The following is a 26,784-nucleotide window of genomic DNA, read 5'->3' on the forward strand; positions in this document are numbered from 1 at the left end:
AAGCTACTGCACTTTCCCTGGGTTGCAGCACTGCATGCTGTGACCCTGTTCCCACCCATGCCCCCTATATCTGGTGATCTTTGGAATGCAGCCTTATAGCAGTCTTCTGCCGTGTTTCCATTGGGGAATCATCCCCGAGCAAGAAGTAGGGCCCCTTTACACCACTTTTTCCTTGAGTAAAGGCGCTGCAGTGGGGATGAGCATCTTACCCAGAGTTTCTAGTAGCTTGCATGGCCTGAAATATTTAACCCTTTATGATTCATTGTAAGAAGATTTGTAGGTAACAGAAGTTTACATATAGGATACTTCAAATACCACTATGCAGCGTTCTTAACTCTGCAGCTCTTGAGAACTATATACTTAGTATTGAAAAGGTTTTGGAAGTGAAACTTTGATTCTACAAAGTTTCCTTATAGAGAGTACGAATGACTGCTAGAGTTTTTTTTCAATATACTAACATGCGAAGTACAACACATCTGGAGCACTGGTAGAAGAAATGCAGTTTGCTGGGGGAATTCTGCTCCAAAAAATTAAACATTCTGTGCACAATATTTTAAAATTCTGCATGTTATTTTTCAAAATAACAATATAATCATGCCAGTTTCAATTATTTTGGTAATTTATTTCAAAATACCTGTCAGCAAGTATGTCCGCAACAATACTGACAACAACAAAAGAGATTACCCCAGGAGTAGAACGTTAAAGAAACCTCTGTGCCAACATGGATCCTCACTGCAGGATCAAAGTATAAATTCCTCTAAAGTAGAAGAGATGGGCAGAAAGGCAGAGAGCAGATTAGTCAGTTGAGAGAATGCATTAGCTTAGTGGGGTCTGAACCCAGTCTCTTCCCAGGGAGAAGATGGCGGCTGTCTGCTTCTCTGAGAGTAAACAGACCCAAAGGCCCCCTTAGCTGCTCCTATTCTCCCCTTCTTCAGCTTCCCCTCGCTCAGGATTGTTGCCCCAGGGACTCACTGCCCCTCAGGGTACAGCCCTGTGCCCTCACCTCGCCTTTCCCCTGGAGATTAACTCCCTTTTCCCACCTCACTGGCTCCCCCCAGACTTCAACCCCCCCTTCCTCACCACTGTGGCCCCTCTGCTCCCTCCACCACTACTAGGCACCCTCTGCTTCCCCCAGAACCACCACCACCACTGGGGCCCCTGTACTCACCCCCTCTTAGCCACCCCCACCACAGGGTACCCTATGCTCCCACCACCACCCCCGGTGCCCCTGTTCTGCCCCCTCCCACCCCGACCACTTCCTTGCCTGCCTCACCCCCAGAGGCCCTAGTGCAACGGAGGAAACTGACTACATGAGCCACAGCTGGAGAACCCTGGCTCCTGGAGGAGGGGACCTGCCTGCACGATGCTGCAGGTAAGAGCTTCGCCTGCGGCTGTGGTCGTGAGCAGACCCCCTGGCTTCCTTAAATGGTGCCCCTAGCCAAAGCTCCCTGTGGCTTCCCCACAGCTGCTTGGGTCAGCCTCACGTCTCTCTACAGAATGGGTGCAGCAACAGGGGCAAGAGGTGTGCACTGGGGCTCCTTCCCACAGAGGTGGGGGATCACTCTGCAGCCTCCCCCACCCCAGGACATGGACTTTTCGGCGAGGCTGCACCTGACCCTGACACAGCGCAAGGGCCAGGCCTGCCCCAGAAATACCCCAGGGTCCTGCCCCTCCATGTCAGGCACACTGCAATAGCGAGCGAGAGGGACAGACTCTCACATGCACTCCCAGCACCACCTGCCCCCCCGCCTCCTCTGAGGTGGCGATTTACATCTCTCCTGGCTACTCATAGACTCATAGACTTTAAGGTCAGAAGGGACCATTATGATCATCTGGTCTGACCCCCTGCATGCTGCAGGCCACAAAACCGTCCCTACCCTTTCCTTGACTCTGCTGATGAAGTCCCCAAATCCTGTGTCTTAGTGACTTCAATTGGCAGAGAACCCTCCTGCTAGAGATCCCTGCCCCATGCTACGGAGGAAGGCGAAAAACCTCCAGGGCCTCAGCCAATCTACCCTGGAGGAAAATTCCTTCCCGACCCCAAATATGGCGATCAGTAAGACCCCGAGCATGTAGGCAAGAGTCTCCAGCCTGACCCTTGTTAGCCATTATACTGTTTACCTACCATTGCTTGGTATTCCTCAGCTAAAATGTTTTACCATTAAACCATTCCCTCCATAAACTTGTCTAACTTAATCTTAAAACCAGACAGGTCCCTCGCCCCCACCGTTTCCCTTGGAAGGCCGTTCCAATATTTCACCCCTCTGACGGTCAGAAACCTTCGTCTAATTTCAAGCCTAAACTTCCCCACGGCCAGTTTATATCCATTCGTTCTCGTGTCCACATTAGTACTAAGCTGGAATAATTCCTCTCCCTCCCTTGTATTTATCCCTCTGATATATTTAAAGAGAGCAATCATATCCCCCCTCAACCTTCGTTTTGTCAGACTAAACAACCCGAGCTCCTCCAGTCTCCTTTCATACGACAGGTTTTCCATTCCTCTGATCATCCTAGTGGCCCTTCTCTGCACCCGTTCCAATTTAAGTTCATCTTTTTTAAACATGGGAGACCAGAACTGCACACAGTACTCCAAATGAGGTCTCACCAGCGCCTTATACAACGGAAGCAGCACCTCCTTATCCCTACTAGATATACCTCGCCTAATGCATCCCAAGACCGCATTGGCTTTTTTCACCGCCACGTCACATTGTCGACTCATAGTCATCCTGCGGTCTACAAGAACCCCTAGGTCCTTCTCCTCTTCCGTTACTTCTAACCAATGCGTCCCCAGCTTGTAGCTAAAATTGTTATTAGTCATCCCTAAATGCATCACCTTACACTTTCACTATTAAATTTCATCCTATTTCTGATACTCCAATTCACAAGCTCATTCAAGTCTCCCTGCAGAATATCCCTATCCTCCTCCGAATTGGCAACGCCTCCCACCTTCGTATCATCCGCAAACTTTATCAGTCCACTCCTGCAATCAGTTCCGAGGTCAGTTATAAATAGATTAAATAAAATGGGTCCCAAAACCGAACCCTGAGGAACTCCACTGGTAACCTCCCTCCAACTTGACAGTTCACCCTTCAATACCACCCGCTGCATTCTCCCCATTAACCACTTCCTTATCCACCTCTGAATTTTCATATGGATCCCCATCTTTTCCAGTTTAACCAATAATTCCTCATGGGGTACAGTATCAAACGCTTTACTGAAATCCAGGTATATTAGGTCCACCGCATTTCCCTTATCTAATAAGTCCGTTACTTTCTCGAAGAAGGAGATCAGATTCGTTTGGCACGATCTGCCCTTCGTAAAACCATGTTGTAATTTATCGCACTTGCCATTAACCTCGAGGTCCTCAACTACTTTCTCTTTCAGAATTTTCTCCAGCACCTTGCACACTACAGATATTAAACTAACAGGCCTGTAGTTACCCGGATCACTTTTTTTCCCTTTCTTGAAAATAGGAACCACATTAGCTATTCTCCAGTCTAACGGAACCACCCCCAAGTTTACAGATTCATTAAATATTATCGCTAATGGGCCTGCTATTTCCCGCGCCAATTCCTTCAATATTCTCGGATGAAGATCGTCTGGTCCTCCCGACTTAGCCCCATCAAGGCGTTCGAGTTTTGTTTCTACCTCGGAAACGGTAATCCCCCATTCTGTTTGCCCCTCTGTCACGGTGCTAGTATCCCTAATACCTTCATTGGCCTCATTAAACACCGATGCAAAATATTCGTTGAGATATTGCACCAGGCCTAGATTATCTTTAATCTCCTCTCCGGCTATAGTCTTCAGCGGTCCTACTTCTTCCTTCTTTGCTTTCTTCCTATTTATATGGCTGTAAAACCTCTTACTATTGCTTTTAATTCCCCTCGCTAGGTCCAACTCTACACGGCTTTTGGCCTTTCTCACTCTATCTCTACATTCTCTGACTTCACTAAGGTAAGTTTCCTTACTGATCACTCCCTTCTTCCAGTCTTTGTACGCTTTCTGTTTCTTCCTAATTCCCCTTTGAGTCGGTCGCTCATCCAGCTCGGTCTAAATCTCTTGCTTAATAATCTTTTTCCCTTTTTTGGGATACAGGCCTCTGACAGCTCATGCATCTTTAACTTAAAGTAATCCCAGGCTTTATCTGCCTTAAGATTCATTAATATGTTTGCCCAATCCACTTCCCTTACCAGTCCCCTTAATTTATTAAAATTAGCCTTTTTAAAATTATAAACCCTAGTCTTTGATTTAATTCTGTTACTCCTTCAGTTTAGTTTAAATCGGATTAGCTCATGATCACTGGAGCCCAAGTTGTCCCCTACTACCACTTCCTCAACGAGGTCCTCACTACTCACCAAAATCAAATCTAAAATGGCCTCCCCCCTTGTCGGTTCTGCTACCACTTGATGAAGGAACTGATCAGCAAGCACATCTAGGAACATCTGAGCCCTATTATTGCTACTAGCATTTGTTCCCCAATCTATATCCGGGAAGTTAAAGTCCCCCATAATTACACAGTTCCTATTAGTATTTACTTCTCTAAACACATTAAATAGTTCTTTATCCATATCCTGGGTCGATCCTGGCGGTCTATAGCACACACCAAGCACTATCCCTGGGGAGACTCTAGTAGTCCTTTTACCCAGTGTGATTATTGCCCAGACGGATTCCGTGTTATCTATTCCATCAACTATTATTTCTTTACAGCTTATCTCACTATTGACATACAATGCCACCCCGCCACCTTTACCTATGTTCCAGTCTTTCCTAAACAGCGCATACCCCTCCATACCTGTATTCCAGTCGTGACTGCCGTTCCACCACGTTTCAGTTATTCCTACAATATCTGGTTGCAATTCTTGGACCAAGAGCTCCAATTCCTCCATTTTGTTACCTAGGCTTCTCGCATTGGTGTATAAGCACCCTAATGTATGTTGTTTCGCCTGTCTCCCATTAGTAACACTATATGTTACAGGCCTCTTTGTGTCCTTCCCCCTTATCCTTCTTGTGTCCAATCTCATCTCCCCGGCTATATCTCCTCTTATCTCACTCACTTTTTCAATGTTGGAATCTGGCGTGGAGATTAACTGTACATCTCCCAACCGTCTCCCCAAACTTCCTAGTTTAAAGCTCTTTTGATAAGATGAGCCAGCCTCCCTCCCAGAAGTCTATTTCCTTCCCTACTCAGGTGAAGTCCATCCCGCGAGAACAGCTGTCTGTCCCCGAAAGCCTCCCAGTGGCCATACATCCCAAAGCCCTCCTTATAGCACCACTCCCTTAGCCAACTATTTATTCTAACAATCCTATCAGCCCTTTGCTGCCCTTCCCTAGGAACAGGCAGAATCCCACTAAAGATAATCTGAGCCTCTATCTCCTTAAGTGTCTTCCACAGCCTGGCATAATCTCCCTTGATTCTCTCTAACGAGAACCTAGCCGTGTCATTTGTTCCCACGTGAAGGATTATCAAGGGGTTCTTACTCCCGATGCCCAAAACCATGTGCCCATTCAGGACTGCTGCCAGGGAGGGGCGCATGACCCCTCTCGTGGCTTCCCTGTCAGAATCTATTATTCTGTGGGGAAACAAAAAAATCTGCAGGGTATATGAATTCTGCACCTGCGCAGAATTCCCTCAGGAGCATATGGTTTATAATTGGCACAACTATTTTTTATTTGGAAGTCAAAGGAGATATTTCATGTTGTGATTACAAATGTATTTCCTTCTGGATTAGAGGACTGCAAGCAAGTATCCATCCTACTCCAAATAGGATACAAAACAAACTTGATATGGTCTAAATGTCTCTTTTGGGTTTGCCTTTACTGTTAAACAGCACATTAACTTCTCAGACTAAGCTCTCTCTTCAGCTTGGCTTTTGTAGCATCCTTCCAATCTGCCTTTTGCTCTTTCTATCCCCTTTTATATGGAGCTGGCTTTGAGCTCCTAGGACCTACCTGTCAACATGAATAAGCTGAAATTACTCTGCAAGCTTTATACAGAGTTCTAACATCTTACATTATAGTGACTCAGCAGAAGAGGCCTATTCTCCTACAGACGTCCCAAGAACTTCCCATCCTATTACATGGTGATTCAAATTTAAATGTTTTGACTACGAAAAACTAAACTATTCCTAGACTAAGAATTTCTTGATGTCAAAATGTTCTGTTTTAAAAATGGAGGGATAACAGCAGATACTGTAAAAGATGTGCAAGAGAAAAGTCATTCTTCAGACCATTTATTCACTCTGAAATGGAGCTCAACTTTTTTTTTTTTTAAAGATCATTTTGTCAGTATTAGGTCTCTTCTGTTTGACATGCTCCAGACACTGAAGAACAATAAATATGTTGTTCATGAGATATAGAGAACTCCTAGTGATATTTGCAACAATTGCATTTTAACATTCAAAAATTCATTGTTGCAGTAGCTACAAGAAATTTTCCCCCAATTATCAACCCAGGATAATCTGACATACCCCTTTACATTACATCTCTTACAGACATACTGAAATAAACATGGAGCTCCTAGTACAAGCCGTTTGAGAACTGAGGTGGGGGTAGGAAAATCAGAAAGTAAATTTTTAGATTCTCAAATAGTCAGTCCAATCAACCTCAAAATTAGCACATAAAAAGACCTCGACTTCAGACCAAATTTCAGGTGGGAAACAATTATGAAAGTTGGAGGGAGTAAGGGAAATGACTGACATCTTACCATTACACCATAATGTCCCTTTAGGGGCCAAGTGGTTTTTGAACTTTACATTTTATGTAATGACATCACAAATGTACAAAATATGCTTTGCATATGATTGCAAAAACAGCAGCACTCTGGAGTCTAGCACATGCTGTAATATTATAATAATGAATCTACTTCAGCATAGCAGATTTTAATAATACTTTAATAGTACTGGTAGGAAGCCAAATTACATAATGTCCCAAAATATGGAACAGAAAGCCTTTACAGAAAAAATAAAAGCTTACTGAAATATAACCATATTTAAAAAAAATATGATTACCTCTGGGATAAAAACATCTTCTAAACAAAGCCATTAGGCATATTTAATTTTAAAAAAATCAAATTAAAGAAAAGGCATTCAAATCTATTCCCAAACCTCAAAATAAAATTAAAAAGGATATTATTTTAGACAACATTTGTGAAAATGAAGACACTGTGCCAGCATTAAGAAACAAGCTAAAACCACAATTACTACTTTTGGCATAGACAACCTCAACATGGGTTGAATATCTCTTGTTTCTCTCTGAGGACAAGAAATGATTCAATTACTTTACAGGTTAATTCTGAGATTGAACTGTGTTGGATTGTCTAGTAGAAACTTAGACCAATAAACTAACTTCCTTTTAGGCAAGAAAATCAACTCCAAATAAGGTCCCATAGGTGAAAGTCCAATGATTTATTCACTTAGCCCCCATTAAGTTCAAGGTGTCTTGGGGAAAAGAATTTAAAGCCTCTCTAAACTGAATCCAACACAGAAAATTCTCCAAACATAACTAAAAAACACATACACACGCCATATATTACAATGTAAGACAGCAATTAAAAGTAAAATCACTATCACGTCTGCAAATAAAAGTACATTGCAACAGTATAGTTTGACACCACAATATTTTAATCTAATCGTTGTAACTTTTTAACAAGAATATTCTAGTGCTACTGTAGATTGAATATCAATATTTGCATGGACATCTCCTCTTACACTTCATGTGTATTAGCTATTTAGTTCCCTGCGTTCAATAAGGACACATCCATATATGTAAGTGAGGTTTTCCAGCATGCTATTGCCTACAATAAATACTACTGTTAGACTGTCTACAATGATTCTGACTCCATTTAATAGAGCACATGATGGACATAGTAAGAATCAAAACCATTTTCTTGTAGTACATATGCAGTACTATGTTTCCTCTATATAGTTCTAGATTTTAAAGCAGGCTTGAAAAAAAAAATGCAGCAACCAAAAAGTTTAGATGTAGATTCTGTATGACAAGGCTGACAGAGAAAAATTTCAGGCCTTACATTCTTCAGATGTCTACTTTAGCTGTAGTGGCTATTAAAAAGTTATGTGTAACTTCAAGATGAAAGGCATTAGCAGCTTCTCAGAAAAGGATAATCACAATCTTCTAGAGATTTAATGAGACGTAACTCACAGAGGCTTTTGACTCGGTCTGCCGTTAATTGAATCAAAGTCAATGATGATCTTATTGCACTTTGGTTTGAATTTCCTGAAAATAAGAAAAAATATGGATAGATATTAGCCAGTGAGTAGTTAAATATTTTGTTTGCTTTGGCTCCAACTAAATTTTTTAAAGAAAAAAAATTTCCTTGGATTCACTTAGCGTTTTATCTCTATAGGAGCCAATTATAGTGCACCATACAGAGAGAAACCCGGACAAGAAAGACTAAGACAAAAAGACACATGGGGTTGTTTAGTCTGTATGTTCTTCAGCTATTGGAGTTCATAAATTACCCAGGAGTCAAAGGATTTCTAACAACTTAGCTGCAGGAGGTGGCATCATGTTACCAGTTTTTCTGCAAAATTTGATCTCTTTTCTTTTCTGCCAAGTTTTCACAGCAAACTTTAAAAGTTTACTTCAATAGTTTTTGAGCAAAGGGAATAGATTGCATTATGCATCATACAAGAAATAACTAAAATGGTTAAGAAGGAATAATTTAAAAATTATAACTTTAGAATTGTAAAATTAATATTGCCACAAAATGCATCCTTTTACACCATTAGAGCATCTGCTATTGCAATTAGCAAGGAAGGTATTTGGGGACTGAATATATAATTTACAATCTACGAATAAACAAAGAATTATGCAAATGGTGTGAATTTAGTGTCTTATTAGGCTCCACAATTCAGTTCCAGAGATTCATTAAGTACAACCTGTATCCTTAATAATCAATACAAGAGGTGAAAACAGTAAACACAGTAAAGGATATGTTGTTGAAACCTTGAAGGATTATGATGCCCATTTTGTCCAGACCAGCAGTCTGAAAAAGCAAGTAACAACATTCACCATGGGGAAACTGTGGTAAGATTTCACTTGTAACGGAATGATTTATGCCTTACTTAGCCAAGTAGCTTTAGTGGCAGGAAATACATGGACTTTAAAAGTGAATTTTAAATACTGCTGTACTTGTTCATGGGTGTTTCTTAGCCCAGCAGGTAGCTTTCATCCTAAAATTTTCTCTGTCAGAATTGCAGTATTTGTAAAATTTAAGAAGGTTTTATATTAATATTGTAAAACTTTTTGGAATTTTAAAGTCTCCCCATGACTGAGTAATTAGTCACACCCATAGCATGTTATTGGTATCAAACTAGCTGTCAAACAGATTATCTTGAGATATCTCTGTCACTACTCTTAAAAAAAAAAAAAAAAAATCTACTCAACAGATCATTCAGATTCTCATTAGTTCAGGACAGATATTCCAGGTTTTATTCTTTTCCTTTAAGAAAGCAGACTGTGGAAGACCAGAGGGTGATAGGGACTGATAAATGATTATACGAGAACCTCTTACCCTATGTAGCTGTGTGGTGGGGTGACTGCCCCACACAGGTAGATGGAGGGTTAAAGCAGTCCTCAGAGAGGCTGCAGAAAACCCAACCAATGGGAGGAGGGCATGTAGAGAGCCAATCAGCAGAAGGTTTGTTGGAGCAGCCAATCGGGCCAGGGAGGACCATATACAAAGGGCTGCTCAACAGAGCTGGGGCAATCTCTCCCTGGAATGCAAGAGAGGAGGACTGGCTGCCTTAGAGGTGTACCTTAGATAATGCAGTGTTGGGCAGGGTCAGGGGAGCAACAGGGAGCTCCAGCCTGAGGCCCCTGATACAAAGGGCCAGGAAGGTACTAGGGCTATGGGGAAGTGGCCCAGGGAAATAGACAGTGGGAGTTGGAGGAGTGGCAGCACGTGGCCGCTGGCTAAAGGGTCCCTGGGCTAGGGCCTGGAGTAGCGAGTGGGCCCAGACCCCTCTTCCCCCCACCTGTCACAGAGGGGTGGCCAGTATTCAGACTGCAGTTTACACCTTGAGGTGAGGGGCTAGACAGTAGGCCGCAGCAGAAAGTGGATGGACTAGAGACAGCCAATTCCCGCGAAGGAGGGAGAAAGTGGAGTGGGTGGCCCAAAAGAGGATGCCACATTCTGGGGAGCGATGCGCATCTTAGAGGTGGAGCAGAAGTGATGGTGGTGAAACACCACTAGGGAAAGGTGCACTGGCAACCAAGAGTTAAATTCCCAGCATGGCCAGCAGGAGGCGCCGAGGTGGTGAGTCCTGCCCTCACAAGCTGGTTTAACTCCAGCTCAGACTGGTTGTGACAGAAGATTATTACCCTTCCAACAGGACTCCATGGTCTACATAAAATGAATTGGTGGTTCCAGTCCAGCTCCTATGAGTACACACACCAGAAACCACCACCCCAATGGGCAATCTTGATGGCAGTCTCAGGAGAAAGGCCAAGGATTGAATGAACATTAGGACGAGAAGGCAGGTCACTCCCAAGTCCCACGAGATTGGACAGCATCTGCTGCTGTTCTCCAGGGACCAGACTTTCAAAGGTGCTGAATTGACTGGTACTAAATCTGCATGGGAGTTTTTGTAAGAGAATTAACTGTACCACACAAGTTACATAACATAAGGAGACAATAAAGCTTTTGCCTAAAGGTTATCTTCCTCATACAGCAATTTCTTCATTTTCACATTTAAAAGTCAACCACCAGTCAAGGCTCTGTCTTACCTGTATATAATTCCAGCTAAATCAAACAGGCGCCGGGCAGCTGTCATTTCAGGGCTATCATGGTATTTGTCAGACATAAAAATAACTTCTTTTATACCTAGAAATATTATGAAGAGACATGCTACAATTACAAGCAGAAATAAATATGGTAGGGGAAAATTTAGATGTATACAAGGCTAAAAAGAGCACCTATCGATACACTCTAGGTGCCACATCACATGAAAATGTATTATAAATTATACCTTAAGAATGGATCAGTACAATATAGAGCTGTTCAGAAAATAGCCTCCCCATGGAAAATTTTTGGTGAAAATAAAAAGTTGAAATTTTCCCTGAAAAACTGAACTTTTCAAAAGTATATGGGTGGCTTTTTTTTGTTGTTAAACAAAGAGCTGAAGTTTTCCATGGAAAGCATGCACTTTCTGTGAAAATTTTCATTTAGTTGAAAACTCAGTTTTCCATCAAGAACAATTTTGATGGAAATTTTTCACTTAGCCTTTGTACAAACCAATATGACTCATCACAATTAAGCCAGGCAGCAACTTAAAATCTCAAGTCTCCAGCCCCCTTTCAAAAAATCCCTATTTTTCAAATACATGTCCTACATATGGGTAACTGACTGTGCCCCAGCTCTTAATTAACTACTCTTGTCTTAAATATGTCGGAGGAGAAATGAAGAGGCAGAACCAGGAGTGATTACAAATTTTTCAATGGCTACCACATTTTCTCTGTTAAAATGCCTCCCTAATTATAACTATTAACACTTAACGATTAAACTACTGATCAAAGCACAAAGTAAATGAACAACCATATTGTGAAGAGCTGCAAATCTGAGTGGAATCTTATTTTGGTGTCACAAATGAGTACATCTTGGTTTGGATTCAAAACACCATTAGTTCTTTTTCACCCCAGTTTCAATCCCTGTAAAGTTCGGAACGCATTAACTATGGATTAATTTGATTCTTCTAGAATCCTGATCATCAATGTCACATTTACTCCTTCCCCCTCCTGGTCTTTCTGTGTGCCCCTCTACCCCCAGGTCTCAGAATGGAACCATGTGATTCTCCTGCTCTCAAACCAAGTACTGGAGTGCAGACTTCTGTGTCAACCATGATCACCTGAGAGGTCAAACACCTTGCAGTTCTTTTTCCTCCAGGACAATGACAGTGGTAATCAACAACCAAAGCAGAGTATCATTTATTTAGAAGAAAAATCACTACAGGAAAAAAATGCATCTTAAAAACAATTAGCCAACCTAAATGCTATGCTTGCTTTTCCTTAATGCTTACCATTCCCTAGATCTGGAAAGGCCCAATTTCTTTAGACTCCTCCCCAAAATCTGTCTCTGTATCATCCTGCCCCCAGGCAGCTTCTTATAAGTACCCCACCTTCATCCGAATCAGACTTTTTAACTTTGAAGTCCTTTTATCTGGTAGATCCCAGAATCACCAAACAACATTCACAGCATATGGGACACAAGTTATAGGATCTCTGAAACTAAAATTTGGGTCCTCTTGTCTTTCTAACATATATCTAGATGCACTTATTTGTGAAGCCATTGAATTAGTTCCTTGTTTGTTTTTCTAACAGCCCCAACATAAATCAGATTAATGCATCAAGGAAGAAGTCTTATTACCCAATATAGAATAATTTTCCCTCACTGACCTGGTCACATGCAGGGCTTTGTCTATATGAACACTCAGTTTGCAGGAAGCATGGCTGTAAATCTATTCCACACTAAGCCTGCCATGCACTAAGTATCTGAGGACCTTGCTGCCATGCACTAAAAGTTCCTTATTGCACTCTAATCTACTCCTGTTTCAAAGCAGGACAGATTAAATCACATTAAGGGACTTTTAGTGCATGGCAGCAGGATCCACACGGACACTTAGTGCCACTGGTATATGGGGTGTTCACTTCTCCCCGGGGAGAATCCACAAATTTTTCCCCAAAGCCAAATTCCATTCTCTGCCCTGCCCCCAAGTGTGCTAGAAGTCCTAGTCCCATTGGATGATACCCTGGATTCCATGGTGAGGAGAGGCAGTGGACTGCATCCTTGCTCTCTGGGTTTGCACTCTCTGATGGCTGTGGAGTCCCTCTTTTCCCCCCACGTGTTGGAGTGAGGCAACCAGCGCTTCCTCCCATCTGCCTCAGGTCAATTTACATTTTTATGAATCATTATGCAGTTATAGATGAAGGAACAAATGTCTTTTCCCCCTCCCTCCTGATCTGGTGGGTACCATATGGTTAGCAGCATTCTTTACCAGTCTCAGTGTCCCTTCTCTCAGTGAAGTTTGGATATACAGCACTTTTCACCTGTGACTTAGTTTCACCCACTTCTATTTGTGATCTTGGCTACAGCAATGCTCAGCTCTGTCTCAGTTTCCTTGGTAAGGGTAGGCAGTGAGCTAGCGTTCCTAGTCAGAGTCAGGCTTCAGAGAATTTACATGTGGGCCTGTGTGACTGTCATCTACCGTGCAGAAATGGATAGAGGTCCTTCACTTTATACACTTGTTCACAGATGCTGCACATGTAGCTTCACCTTAAGAGCCTGTCCCTATTGTCACAAGTAGGTGGAAATTATACTGCCCCCGCCCCTTTCCATCCTAGCCTCTCCATTCACATTTTGGATGACAGCTTCACTCACTCTTATGGCCTGATACCAGTCAGTCTTTTGTTTGTACAGGGAAAAGATCAGGATTTTGGCTTAAGCTTACACTATATCATACCCAAGTAATACATCAAAAGGTATATCTTCTAGCATCCCAAACACCAACATTCCCTAACCTTCCTGGGTATGTATAGAAAGATGGACCAAAGGCAGGACGAAGGGTTCTACCTTGGGTATCTTCATCCATATTTTACATCCTCCCCGACTTTGATGAGATTTCACTACATGAGGTCTGACTATAGTTCAGTCAGTCCCGGAATCCCTATACCCTGTAAAATATCTCCCCATTAACTTTCACCTTCTGCTCTCTCAAGAGATAACCCCTTTATAAACACACATTTTGCTAACTCAGAGTTTTAGGAATTTAGACAGGGAGTTTTATAGAACCAAAGTCTACTGCAGTTACACCTAATAATCTGAAAAAAAAAAAAAAAAAGGCAAAAGATTCAGGCCAGCACACTTGCTGCAGTGGTGTAGATTTATAACAATTGTAATGAAAGATATAATTAAAGTAGGATCATAGAAGTCTTATGACATTTATGAGCAAAGATATTTTAAAATCTTAAGATATCTACTATGTATTACATTCAAATTAAAATTTCATGTATATATACTCCCAACAGACATTGTGTCAGGCAGAAGTTTATTTCTTTTCCCCATACTCTATACTGTGTGTCAGAGCACAGTAAAGTGACAGTAATGATATGCAATGCCTGTGCTGTTCTTTGGCAGCTCCTGGTCTAAGAAGTTGTAAACCTAAATTAAAAACATGCTAAGAATCACAGAGGATGCAATTAGTACTGGAAAAACTTGGCACCACTCAAATGCAAAAACACAAGAAGTATCTTATGAAGTTGATAGTGCAATTAATTTAGATCTAAACAACAGCAATTTAAAATCAAATCAATCTGTTATTAGGTACTGATGAGCAAGCAGTGCTGCAACTCTGACAAATCAAGCTGGCATCGTTGCTCCTTACCTGCCTGGATGATGAGCTTTGCACATTCATTACATGGAAACAAGGCAACATACATGCTGCAACCTTTCACATCAGCTGAGTTTTTGTTCATAATGGCATTCAATTCAGCATGGCACACTGAATTTAAAAAAAGTAGAAGAAAAATATTCATAATACTGTTCATTAAAATGAGTCAATCTAAAATTAACTAAGTGTTAAGAGGTAACTGCTTGCATTCTTTCAAAGTCAAATAACCTGACTTGTTCATTATAGAGGGAAAAGAAAAAAATTAAACCAGAAATACCAAGATTAATGAAGGTCAATTGTTCTGACCAGACTGCTGATTAGGAATGAAATCATTAAGCACATTAGCATTGCCATTTCCTAGCACCTATAGTAGGCAATGAAGCTCTAGGGCTGAAACTACTTGGTCTTCAACCACCCTAAGCATGGCAGTATCTCACAGCTTCACAACTCTCTAGAGTATCTAATTGCCAATATAAAACAGCTCATTTATTGTTTACATGCACAGATAGGAACATTCTTATGGCTACACAAGTGCTATGTGCACTCTTAAGGGCAGGAGAATCATGAAGTAAAAACGAGCAGTTCTGTCCTCAGGGTGTCAGAACTGCTCAGCTTTGCTGCATGATTCTCTCACCCTGCGAATACACAAGAGATACTCATAACCATAAGAATGTCCTTATCTTTAATGTTAAGTGAGTATACTGATCATGAAAAGATGCCAGATTTCTTGAATGAAAAAACAAAGTCCTCTATTTCTCTAAAGCACAGATATAGCAAAGGCAGCAGCTTCACTGTACCATTCCACCAACGTGCCTCAGCTCTTAAGAACAGACCACATCTATAGGTCTAAATTCTCATACTGGACACATCAAGAGGGTATTTAATGTCTTTCAAACTGGAGTATATTTCAGTCTCCCTGGACATTCAATCATTTAAGGCCCCTGGGCAGTGCAGGGATGTGTGCAATATAAAATACTGGATAGATGAATTAGATGGCAGTTCTAGCAGAGTACCCCCTGCTAAGTAATATCAAGAACAATAGTGGATTTTGAGATTCAGATACCTGATGACTAGGAAAAGGACTGAGATCACCAACTTATTATATAGATAGAATTCCAGAAATGCCATTCTGTGGGTCTGAAGCCTATTATGGCTGTAGAGTCAGTGTGAAGTAATGGAAACAGCTATAAGCAGGGTTAAGAGATCCTTTTGTTCAGAATGTCACCAGACTGAATCATCTCGGGGTTCTAGTCTGTTACTGTCCAGTATTTAAGTTCTCAGCCATTTTGACATTACAAATTCACTGGATAGCGTACAGTTACAACAATGAGGCAAGTATTTATGCCATGCCAAGAATCTCAGGCCTGGTCTACACTACACAGTCAGGTTGACGTAAAACATCTTAAGTTGACTTAATTATGTCAGTGTACACACTACAGCCTTGTCCCACTGATGTAAGTGCCTCACTATATTGACATGACTACTCCATCTCCACAAGAGGCATAGGGCTTATGTTGGTGTGGTTAGGGCAACGCAACGTCTATGTAGACACTGCATTCTGTAGATTGGCTGTTGTCTGTCTTATCAATTTCACAGTGCTGGTTCTCAAACTACTGGGAGGTGTGAGCTGTGATTTTCCCTTTTTTTAAAAAGGGTTCCAGCTGTCAGCCCTGGGTGATTGGGGGCTGGTGCAGAAGGGCTGTGTACACCAAGAGGCAGGGGGGAGGGGATAAAAGGGACAGCTGGACCATCCACCCCTAAGGCTGTTAGCCTGAGCCCCGCCACCTTGGCTTGGACTCGCCTCCCCTGTCCCCACTCACTCACTGGGAGGCCGCCCGTATTCTCCTTCCGCCCTTCCCTCAATCCCGCACCCAGAGATGACAGTGAGGTTCTGGCTGACAGCCTTAAGGCTGCAGCAGCAGCACAAAAGTAAGTGTGGAAAATTGGGGCTAAGTTTGTGTGAAAAGTGATATTGACACTTTAGTTTTGGGAGACAGGGGATGGCATTTCCCCACCCCCCAAACTGCAAGTTTTGAGCAGGCATCCTGCCGCTACATGCCTGCCAAGGCTTGAAGTATGGGGGGTGGGGAGAAGACAATGCTGCTGCAAAGCTCAGCCCCTGCCAGCGCTGCTTTGCACCTGCCTGAGGCTTGCAGTTGGGGGGGGGGGTAACGCTGCCTGTCCCCCCCCCCCAACTACACCTATGTTAAAAAGTGGGGGGCATGGCCCCCAGGCCCCTAGTTCTGGCACTAGTGGCCCCACACACACACACCCTTCTACAATGGTTCTGGCACCCCTGCCTCCATGCCATGGTAAGGCTTCGGATAAGACACTAGAAGGTAAATAGGCTGGTTAATGTGAAATTCAGAAAACTTTAGGGATGAATTTGAGATGTAGGTGCAAAAACACTTTGTCCTTGTGAAAAACTGTGCCTGTCAGGTCCATTACAAAGGCCCCAAGCTTCCCTCCCTCTCCGCCCGCCACTAGTGGAGGTAATTGACTGTCTGGAAGGCAACGTTCATGAATAGGTGAAGAAGAGAACAGGAGGTCAAAGGCTCAAATGGTGGTCTTATAAGCACAGAGAGGCAGAACCCTACAAATCTGCAGATATCTGCTTTATAGGATCTCAAAAAGTGGGAAAGCAGCTGTCTGCAGCTCAAAGCCTAGAAGGCTGCTTCCCCACCTTCCAGATCCTATATTCCCTCTCTGCATGCATACTTACTTTGCAGAAGCAGCTGTCTCCCTCTACAACTGATGTGATATGGCAATGACATCAGGAGAGGTTTCCTAAATTGCTTGGCTGCTTAAACCACCAGGACAGGAGCATGGGGGATTTTGCTCCCTGTCTTGACCTATGACTGCCGCTTTCTCTGTATACAGGGGAGAGAGAATATAGGATCTCAAAGGTGGGGCAGCAGCTTCATAGGCTATGAGCTGCAGACAGCTGCTTCCCCACCTTTGAGATCCTATATACAGTACATATGCCTGCACACAGATGCTCCTCCCAAGATGGAGTGCGGATCACAGGTTGGATACAAGCTGATTCTTGTGGATTTGGATCGGATGCGGATCCACATTTTTGTATCCACGCAGGGCTCTCTATAGAGAGGACAAGGTTCAGCTGCCATGGTTTAGAACGGGAAGGAATGTCCTTATGATATCCTTCAGGAACCTTGCAGTAGTGGAATGGGTAAAGACTGAGCATCCCTCCACACATGGCCTTCTAAAATTCCCCCAACCTCACCAAGATCTTCAGAGGCAAGGTCCCCACCGACCAGAACACAAACTCAAACCAGCACCAGACCCTACCAGAACAGCTGCAAAACCTGCATACGTATCTCCGCTACTACAATGATCAATACCCACCCTCCCAACACACCTTTCAAAATTCATGGGTTCTACAGATGCCTATTACAGCATGTGGTGTATATCATCCAATGTATCAAATGCCTCAACAACTGAAATCAGATAATCACTATGCTCTCAAATTAACTCACACAGGAAAATGATAAGACAAAAACACTATCACCTGTGGGCAAACAATCACTTTGTATCTGACCTCTCAGTACTCATCCACAAAAGGACACCTGCATAAATCCTGCATAACAAGTGAGCCTGGTAACTTAAATTCATAACTCTGCTGGACACTAAAAAACATGGACTCAGAGACCAAGGTTTTATGGCTCATTAGATCAGTTTGTAGACACATCCCACTGCTTGCTAACCCTTAATTGCCCGCTTCATTTTAAGTGATCCCCCCCACGTGTTAACCCTTTATGCTTAACAATCTGGCCCAACTTTTATTTAGCTCAGACACACCGATTTCCTTCTTGAAACCCAAAGAGCCTGTGATGCTCACAAGCTTGTACTTTCCAACAGAAGTTGGTCCAATAGATGCTATTACCTCACCTGCCTTGTCGCTCACATATAAATATAATAGACAGTAGACATGTTGTCTGATTTGACCTGAATGTGCATGGACCAGAGAGTAAATAGAAATGTTCTGAAAGCCTCGTGGACTGCCCAAAGCTCAAGCAGGTTGATACGCAGCCTGGATTCCCGCGGGAACCTTGGGCTGTCTGGTCATCAAGACGTGCTCCCCGTCCTAGAGATATATTTATGATGAGTGTCTTTGTAAGTAGTGAAGGAATAAAAATAACTCTCTCAAATTCTTTGAAGTCCCACCAGGTGAAGGATGTCAGCATGTTCTATGGAAGTGAGACCTTCCTGTTCAAGGAGCCCCTGCTCAAAGTGAAGGCCGTGCTGAACCAGACCTGGAGGCACCATAAATGCAGATGTAGGTGATATGCATGTAGTGGTCATGTGACTGACATTCTGCTCACTACACCTAGAACTGTAAGCAGTGTATTACCCCAGAGCCTCAGCAAAAGTGAGCTTTGCAGACAATTACACTGTGTGTCAGCTCCTAGCCACACCAAACTCCTTGAGATTCTTCCAGGCCAATGCTTGCTTTGCAGGTAACAATCAGTGTACCCCAGTTCCCCAGATGTCTCCCTGTAGCATCCACTCTCTCTCGCTGGACACTCACAGAAGTTAAGTTTGCAGCCTCCGAAGAGACAGTGCACACACCAGTTTGTTAGTTTAGTTGAGGACTCACACTTATATTGAAGAATAACTGCGCTAAGATGGTTTACAATAAAACTAAGAATAAGTTTATTAACGAAGAACAGAGATTTAAGTAACACTAAGCAAGAGGAAAGAAAGGTATGGTTACAAACAAAACGAATACAAAGAACATTTTCTAGTGACAAACTTAATTTTAGCAAATTACAATCTTTGTCCAATCTTTCTTACATCAAGTTAAGCAGCATCTCTACCCGCTCCCCTCCCCCCAGGCTAAGGGATCCAACTTTCAAAGGCTCAGAAAGTGCTGTCCCTTAAGTGACAAATATTTAAAAATTCATATTTGGTCCTCTTGTGTTGCCCAAAGTCCATTGTCTCTGCCTCATGAGCCAGGAAGGCTTCTTAGGATGCAGTCTTGGGCTCCAGTGTGCTCACTAAGCTGCTACTTGTTAGTTTGATTGCTTTGTTTACTTTATATGTAAATACACGTTCACTGTCCCTGGCTTCACCTTGCTTAATTTACATTGGAGGCACAGGAACACAACGTTATTTTGTTTAGCACAGGTTGGTTTTATGGACTGCCTCCCAAACACATTTCCAGAATGCATATGTACGTTTTTGTACACAGCCCATACACATTACACCTTTGTCATTCTTTGTGTGGAGGTAGATGTTGCTTGCACTTGCTGGTATGATTGACCTGTGAGCAGAGCAATCATCCAAGTGGGAAATATCAGATTGCCCTGTCTGCAAAGGTACAGTGATGCCACCACCACAAGCATCTTTGTAAAGGCTTCTTTGTAAACTGAGATTGTTAGAGCTACCAATTTTACAATACCCTGTGAGTAAGTTCTCCCCCCCCCCCCCCCCCCGCCCACGACAGCAGGGTCAGAACATATGCTGAGTTCTCATTACATGGTTATTTCTACTGCTAACGAAGTCTTTGGAGAATATTTTCCAAGCCACTTTTTCAGAATGGAAGCCAACATTGGAACCTTATCTACAGTGTTGAGTATTTGTGAATGCTTTAATAATAAAATATAATATAATATATATAAATTTAAAAAAAAGGGAGGGGGGCTAACTTCACTACTCTTTAGTAAGAATATATTTCTTACTAGTATCTTATTGCCTACCATATCACATTTCTACTTCCTTTCACCTTGCACCATATTGTCTCATGTTGAATGTCTGATCTAATGTTATGATCCAATATTTAACCCAAAGTCTTTCCTACTGTACATCAAACAAAAGAGGCCCTTCCTCACACTATTCCTGTTGCTTTCTGCATATCCTCTATCCTGCCATGAAAATATCCTCAATGGACTGTGATGTCAAACTACTCTTCCCACCTAATAAAACTTTTTTAGCCCAAACACTGATAATAAGAACCATATGACCATTAATACTGTTATGTTTACTTGCTTAACCAAGAGGTTTGATAACCGATCACTATAAAATTTCACATAGTAAGTAGCAGTCACAAAGGAAATCCAGTGCAAAGTTTGATTTTTCTATGTTACCATGCATTAACAATTACCATTTGAAACAGACACTAAAAAAAGTGTTTTGAAATATTATGCACTAGAGATGGTACTATATATACATAAAATGCATTATTTTATAAAAACTTTCATTTTTCTATAAAATAGAGTTAAATAGTAACGCTTGCTTTATTAACAATGTGGTTAATTGGGCAGTATGAGAGTTTATGAACTATGCAATCCTTATATGTGCCTTATGTGAACATATTGCCAACTTTTGTGGTTTTAAAGCAAGTGTCATATTTGGTGTGTTTCCTGAAAGTCCCAGCTCCGGGAGTTGTGTGAATATGTGACAATCTCAGCTTTCATTAAAATAAAGTAAGTTTCTAGCCCTCCTGGTAGTGTAGAAAAGCTTGAAAATGTAACTTGAGTGCACCCTAAAAGTTCAAAGAAAAATCAGAAGGCAAATAAATTCCTAATAAATCATTAGGGGGGAGAGGGGCCACGCACTAACAATTTTGGAATGCTTAAAAGTTGTCAATACAGAAATGTAAATATTAACATCAAATCAGGTTTTACCTTGTTAACTTGTTACTGTGGAAAGGGATCTGGGGATCACAGTGGATCACAAACTAAATGAGTCAACAGTGTAATACTATTGCAAAAAAAACACAAACATCATTCTGAGATGTATTAGTAGGAGTGTTGTAAGCAAGACATGAGAAGCAATTCATCAAACTCTACTCCACAATGATTAGGCCTCAAGTGGAGTACTGTGTCTAGTTCGGGGCGCCACATTTCAGGAAAGATGTGGACAAATTAGAGAAAGTCCAGAGAAGAGCAACAAAAATGATTATAGGTCTAGAAAACATGACCTATGAGGAATATTGAAAAAATTGGGCTTGTTTAGTCTGTAGAAAAGAAGGCTGAGGGGGAACATAACAGTTTTCAAGTACATATAAGGTTGTTACAAGGAGGAGGGATAAAAATTGTTTTCTTTAACTGCTGAGGATCGGACAAGAAGCAATGGGCTTAAATTGCAGCAAGGGTGGTCTAGGTTGGACGTTAGGAAAAACTTCCTAACTATCAGGGTAATTAAGCACTGGAATAAATTGCCTACAGAGGTTTTAGAATCTCCATCATTGGAAATTTTTAAGAGCAAGTTAGACAAATTCCTGTCAGGGATGGTCTAGACAATACTTAGTCCTGCCCTGAATGCAGGAGACTGGACTAGAAGGTCTCTAGGTCCCTTCCAGTCCTATGATTCTATGAAAATAATGAACCCATAACTGTATATATTTTAAAACACTTGCTTAAAATATTTTTCAGAGGTTAGCGTCTGAGGTTATTTACAAAGGGCCCATGCCCTAACAAAATTATAATGCTGATACTTAGAACAAAGACAGTTTGTTTCATTTTACAAAGCACATACAGTGGAATTAATGTATATTTATGTTTTATACCATGCACATTTTATTAAATCTGAATCTGTAAGTATTTGGAAATAGGTTTGCTCAATTTATTCTTTATATAATCGCTCAAAGGTTTCCTATATTTGCAAGTCTTTTTGTGCGAAATCTCTAATAAGACTGTCTCAGAAATATTTCTAGATTACTGTGGAGATAGAGGACTTCAAGTGAATGAAGCAACAAGCATTAGTAGACATATGCTGATATGAGAAAAATGGAGTACTTTAAGTTTGACGTGAGAGGACAGAGCAAGTCATCAAATCCATACATTTGTCTAACAAAACCAGACGGCATTCAGTTTCAACTCCAATTGAAAGCAAAAGTTTGATCTAATTATGAAGAAGCTTCTGCATGTTGTACTGAATATATAGCTTTAGGTTCAGCTTTCAGCAAGCTCTTAATAAATCAACCATTCAAGATTAATCTCTCTCTCTCTCTCTCTCTCTCTCTCTCTCACACACACACATTCACTGGCTGAGAGTCAGTACTGGCAAGAGACTAAAGGCTTGAACCAGCAAAAGGCAAAGTGCCTCCCTGTGGAATACTGAACGCCCTCCTCTGGAAGAATGGAGGGCACTCAACAGCTTGCAGTCCCAGGCCCTATTAAACCATTAAATGTTTGTCTGTTTAAAAACGTGAATACTGAAAGGAGATTCATAGTATTCAACTTCAAGAATCACCACAACACATTATCCAGGTACTATGGTGCTCCATCACAATCACTATAGTATCGGAGTGCCTTGCAACCTTTAACATATTTATCCGCACACCACCCCTGTCAGATAAAGCAACTACAAGTTATCCCAATTTTACAGAGAGTAAATTAATTTAAGACAGGGTGAAACTCTGGCCCCACCGTAAAGTTTTGCCAGTGATTTCAAAGAGCCCAGATTTCACTGAGAGGGTCACACAAGAAGTATGTGGTAGACCTGGGAACAACCCGGGTCTTCCAAATTCCAATCCAGTATCTCAGCCACAAAACCATCCTTCTTCTTACATACATATTCTGCATTTCCTTCGAGTCAATGCTGCTGAACTACAGTGTGTATGTAAACAGAAGCCATCTCTCAGTGTATAGATTGTACCACTATACAACCCAGTTCATTTAGTGACACTACAATATAGTGCTAGTGACATGGATATAAGCACTTCCACAATGATGAATTGTAATGTAGCAAGCACTGAGATTTTGTCATATATGAACAAATGAGTCAGGAGGAGCAGCAAGCAGGCAAGGATGAAAGGAGGAAGTTTTAATTTACACACAAATACTGTGGTGATCACCAAAAATAATAAAGGAATGCAGAAAAACAGGACAGTTTAATGAGGTTTTGGAAGCATTTGCAAAGGTTTCCTTGAGTGTAGCAGTATTTTTAATTTAGAGGAATTCCATTCTTGTCTAGTATGTTAGCTGAATTATCAGGATTAAAAAGAAAACCTTAGAAAATAAAGTGATCTACGAATTACAAAACATATATTTTATGCAGTTTCTCTTAATGACATTTATCGTAGGAAAGTTAATGGGGAATAAAAAGCATTAATGGTGAAATAAAAAGATAAGAATTAGGTCTTTTTAGGCCAATTTTTTATATTATGAGAAAAAAAAAATGTTCAGCATAGTCTTTCACTTGTCCTGGTATGACTCCATCTTGCAGACTGTGTATTCACCTAGAATATTTAAAAAAACAAACAAACAAACAAAAAAAACCACACACTAATAGCATCAAGTATTAATGGTGCTTACTTGCTACAAAAAACAAATATAGTGGAAACATTTCCACATCTCTTTAAGCCCCAAACTATAGCTTTAAAAAAAAATCTTAAAAAATGATCTTATGTAAAAGATTAAATAAAAGGCAGTTTTTCTTGGAAAGCTTAAACCTCCCCATTGCAGTCCCCATCCTGCCATTGGCTCTGTGCAGATGCAGAAGTCCCCCCACACTAATCTCATTTGCAGGACTGAGACCTTATAGAGCAATAGGTGCCTTACATCTAGTTGCATCCAAGGCAATTGGCACTGGCAGAGCTACACTTAAAAAAAAAAAAAAATGTATGTGTTATACTTCAACAATTTCATAATTTCCAGGGTGAGTAGCCAGAGGAAAAACTAATTCTCCTTGCCAGAGATAAAAGTAGTCAAAACTAAGTCCTACTATTGTAGTGCTTTCATTATACGCAGTACTTTGAGCCCAAGATTGCCCAATACTTCTCTAATTTCAGTTGCTTATAACTTTGGCACACTTTAAATGTTGAGACTGAAATTTTCCATGTCTGTCTCTCAAGCTGTTTTTTGGGGGGGTTGGAAAGTGGGGAGAGGATTTCAGCCATAACAGTTCAGCTGTTTCAAACAACAAAGTTGGGGAGGGGGGAAAATGCCCCCTTACTTAGAGCAGACCCTGAAATTTGGCAGGGTGTGGCCTTTGTGTTAGGGATGTGCTTTTTGCTGTCCTGAAAATTCTCCCAAATTGTAAGCCTGTGGGGGGAAAACATGCAGTGGAAAAAGTAGTATGTGATGAGGCAATTAAACACTTTAAAGATGAACATGTGAAAAATAGCACCACTTTACACCTACTGTAACCATGTGCTATAATAATGGAAGTTTACTTAACTGGTTTACTAATTTTGACTCAGTAAAGCAATGTGAAAAACTGTTAAGAATCTTAAGTGTTTATTAAAAAAAACCACTGTCAGTGCATTACTAGGAAGTAGTAAAATACAAGATGATGCTGTTTGCCGGTCCTACTGGCTCTGCAGAAAGAGAGAGCTAATAAACACTATTTCTAGAGCTGTAATTTCATGGTGGTATTACCACCTGAATACCTGTTAAAGTCAGCCATGCTGAGGGGAAATGGATCAATATTTACCATGCAGGGACATCATTTGGACTCTTATATTTAAATGATGAGAGTAATTTGCAACACATAGGAAGCCTTGCCTAGAAAGTGTTCCTTACCGTAAGGATATTTTGTGTCTAGTTTACTCTGTGCTGTTCTCGTCCAGGGCAGCAAATCATCACTGCAACCGTTAGGCATCCCATTATATCCAATTCCAACAATCTTGTTTTCTGAATTCACAATGCAAGCACCAACCTACATAAAACAGATATTTACTATCATTTATGGCTGTCACACGATTTAAAATAATAATAAATAATTGCAATTAATCGTGAGATTTAAAAAAAGTCATGATTAATCACAGTTTTAATTGCACTGTTAAACTAATAGAATACCAAATTTAAATTATAAAATATTTTTGGATGTTTTCTACATTTTCAAATGCATCGATTTCAATTCCAACACAGGATACAATATTATTTTTGATGAAAAATAGTATTACAAATATTTACACTGTAAAAAAGAAATACTATTTTTCATCAAAAATAATATTGTATCCTGTGTCGGAATTGAAATCTATATATTTGAAAATGTAGAAAACATCCAAAAATATTTTATAATTTAAATTGGTATTCTATGATTGTTTAGCCATGTGATTAATACCACAATTCATTGACTTTTTTTAATCTAGTTAATTTGTTTTGCATTAATCGTTTACCTTAACTGCAATTAATTGACAACCCTACTATTATTTAATATACACAACAGGAGTATGCAAGCCACTTTACAGACAAGAAGAGACAAAATCCATAAAACTTACAATTGAAGGGCCCAGTCCTGCAAACCCTTAATCATGTAAGTTTGCAGGCAGAGAGCCTAAGGGACCGGTCCTAATCTGTTATTAATTGGCGTAGTTCTAGCAATTTAGGTCTGGTCTACACACAAATTTGCACCAAAATACTAGACACCTGTTTTAATTCTCACCTTTTATTATATCACTCCAACTGTGTGTACTGGACTTATTTTGGCATAAAAATGTCTTATTTTGATTAAGCCTAAATCACTAAATGTACAAATTAAAAACAATGTAGTTATTTCTATGTAAGTTAAATACAGATGAGCTGTTAGATAAGACCAGTTGGGGATTTGGCCCTAAAAAGAACACTTAAGCAGAGTAAGGAGGTCTAGGATACAACAAGCAGCAAGTAACTGAGTAGTGATGGTTAGTGGGCATCTTCTCATCTCTGTATTTTTGTTGGGTTTTCACTCTCCCATCTTCCCCCTTTTCTCTCAGCTGTTCTGTTAACAGCAGGTTGCAGAGAGGACTACAGAAGAAGGCAAAGGGTGGGAATACTAGTCAGGAGTCCTGTGCTGAGCAAAAAACCCACGCAACCCAAGAGTAAAATAAGTTGCAGTGCCTCGAAGGGGAGGAGAAGAAACTTCAATTAGATATGGAAACAAATTTGATCTAGCCATCTAAGATCAAATTTTGCTTGTCAAATTATCTCAAAACTGTCTGCACTTAGTCCCATTTCCCCCCCCCCCCCTTTCCTTTCCTTAACTTGTGCAAACCCTACAAAGAAGGCCTTGCATTGGGAGAAAAACTGTATGTTGCCAATACCACTGCTAGCTCTTATTCTGTCTGCACCTGTGAGAGCCCTGGTAGACAGGCATCCTGACCCTGAAGGCTTCCACCCAAGCCCCAGTCTTGACTTGCTGGATATCTGACTTGCACATGCCTGCTATTGAAACCCAGGCTCAGGAGCCATCCAGTGTGAGAGGTCTCTGTTGACAGAATCCCCCAGAAGAAGGTAAGAGAGCTGCAGGAGGGGCTGACTCTTCTGCCTAGCATCTGGGAGTACGATGACTTCATTGACAGAATGCAAGTGGAAACATCTGGGACAGAGGAGGTGAGTGGACTATAGTGGCACCAGAATAGGAAGGAGAACAGGCTACTCTACAGGAAAGAGATTGGCTGCTGGTCACCTCAGACAGTACTCCATCCCCACCC

The 26,784-nt window shown here is 41.2% G+C and overlaps 1 protein-coding gene across 3 annotated transcripts in view; it reads right to left on the minus strand.

Moving 5' to 3' along the window:
* Positions 1–6,871: 6,871 nt before the first annotated feature.
* The window catches only part of DCTD (dCMP deaminase), a 31,521-nt gene continuing 11,608 nt past the window's right edge, over positions 6,872–26,784 (minus strand). For all 3 annotated transcript variants that reach the window (XM_005281935.5, XM_005281933.5, XM_065596695.1), the window contains 4 exons: positions 24,893–25,028; positions 14,397–14,513; positions 10,747–10,843; positions 6,872–8,232 (listed from right to left, as the gene is read on the minus strand). In XM_005281935.5, the coding sequence (XP_005281992.2) occupies positions 8,154–8,232; positions 10,747–10,843; positions 14,397–14,513; positions 24,893–25,028 (429 nt within the window). In that variant the 3' untranslated portion in view covers positions 6,872–8,153. The remainder of the gene's footprint in view (positions 8,233–10,746; positions 10,844–14,396; positions 14,514–24,892; positions 25,029–26,784) is intronic.

This window comes from Chrysemys picta, chromosome 5 (assembly GCF_011386835.1).
Source record: "Chrysemys picta bellii isolate R12L10 chromosome 5, ASM1138683v2, whole genome shotgun sequence".
Taxonomy (NCBI): Eukaryota; Metazoa; Chordata; order Testudines; family Emydidae; genus Chrysemys; species Chrysemys picta.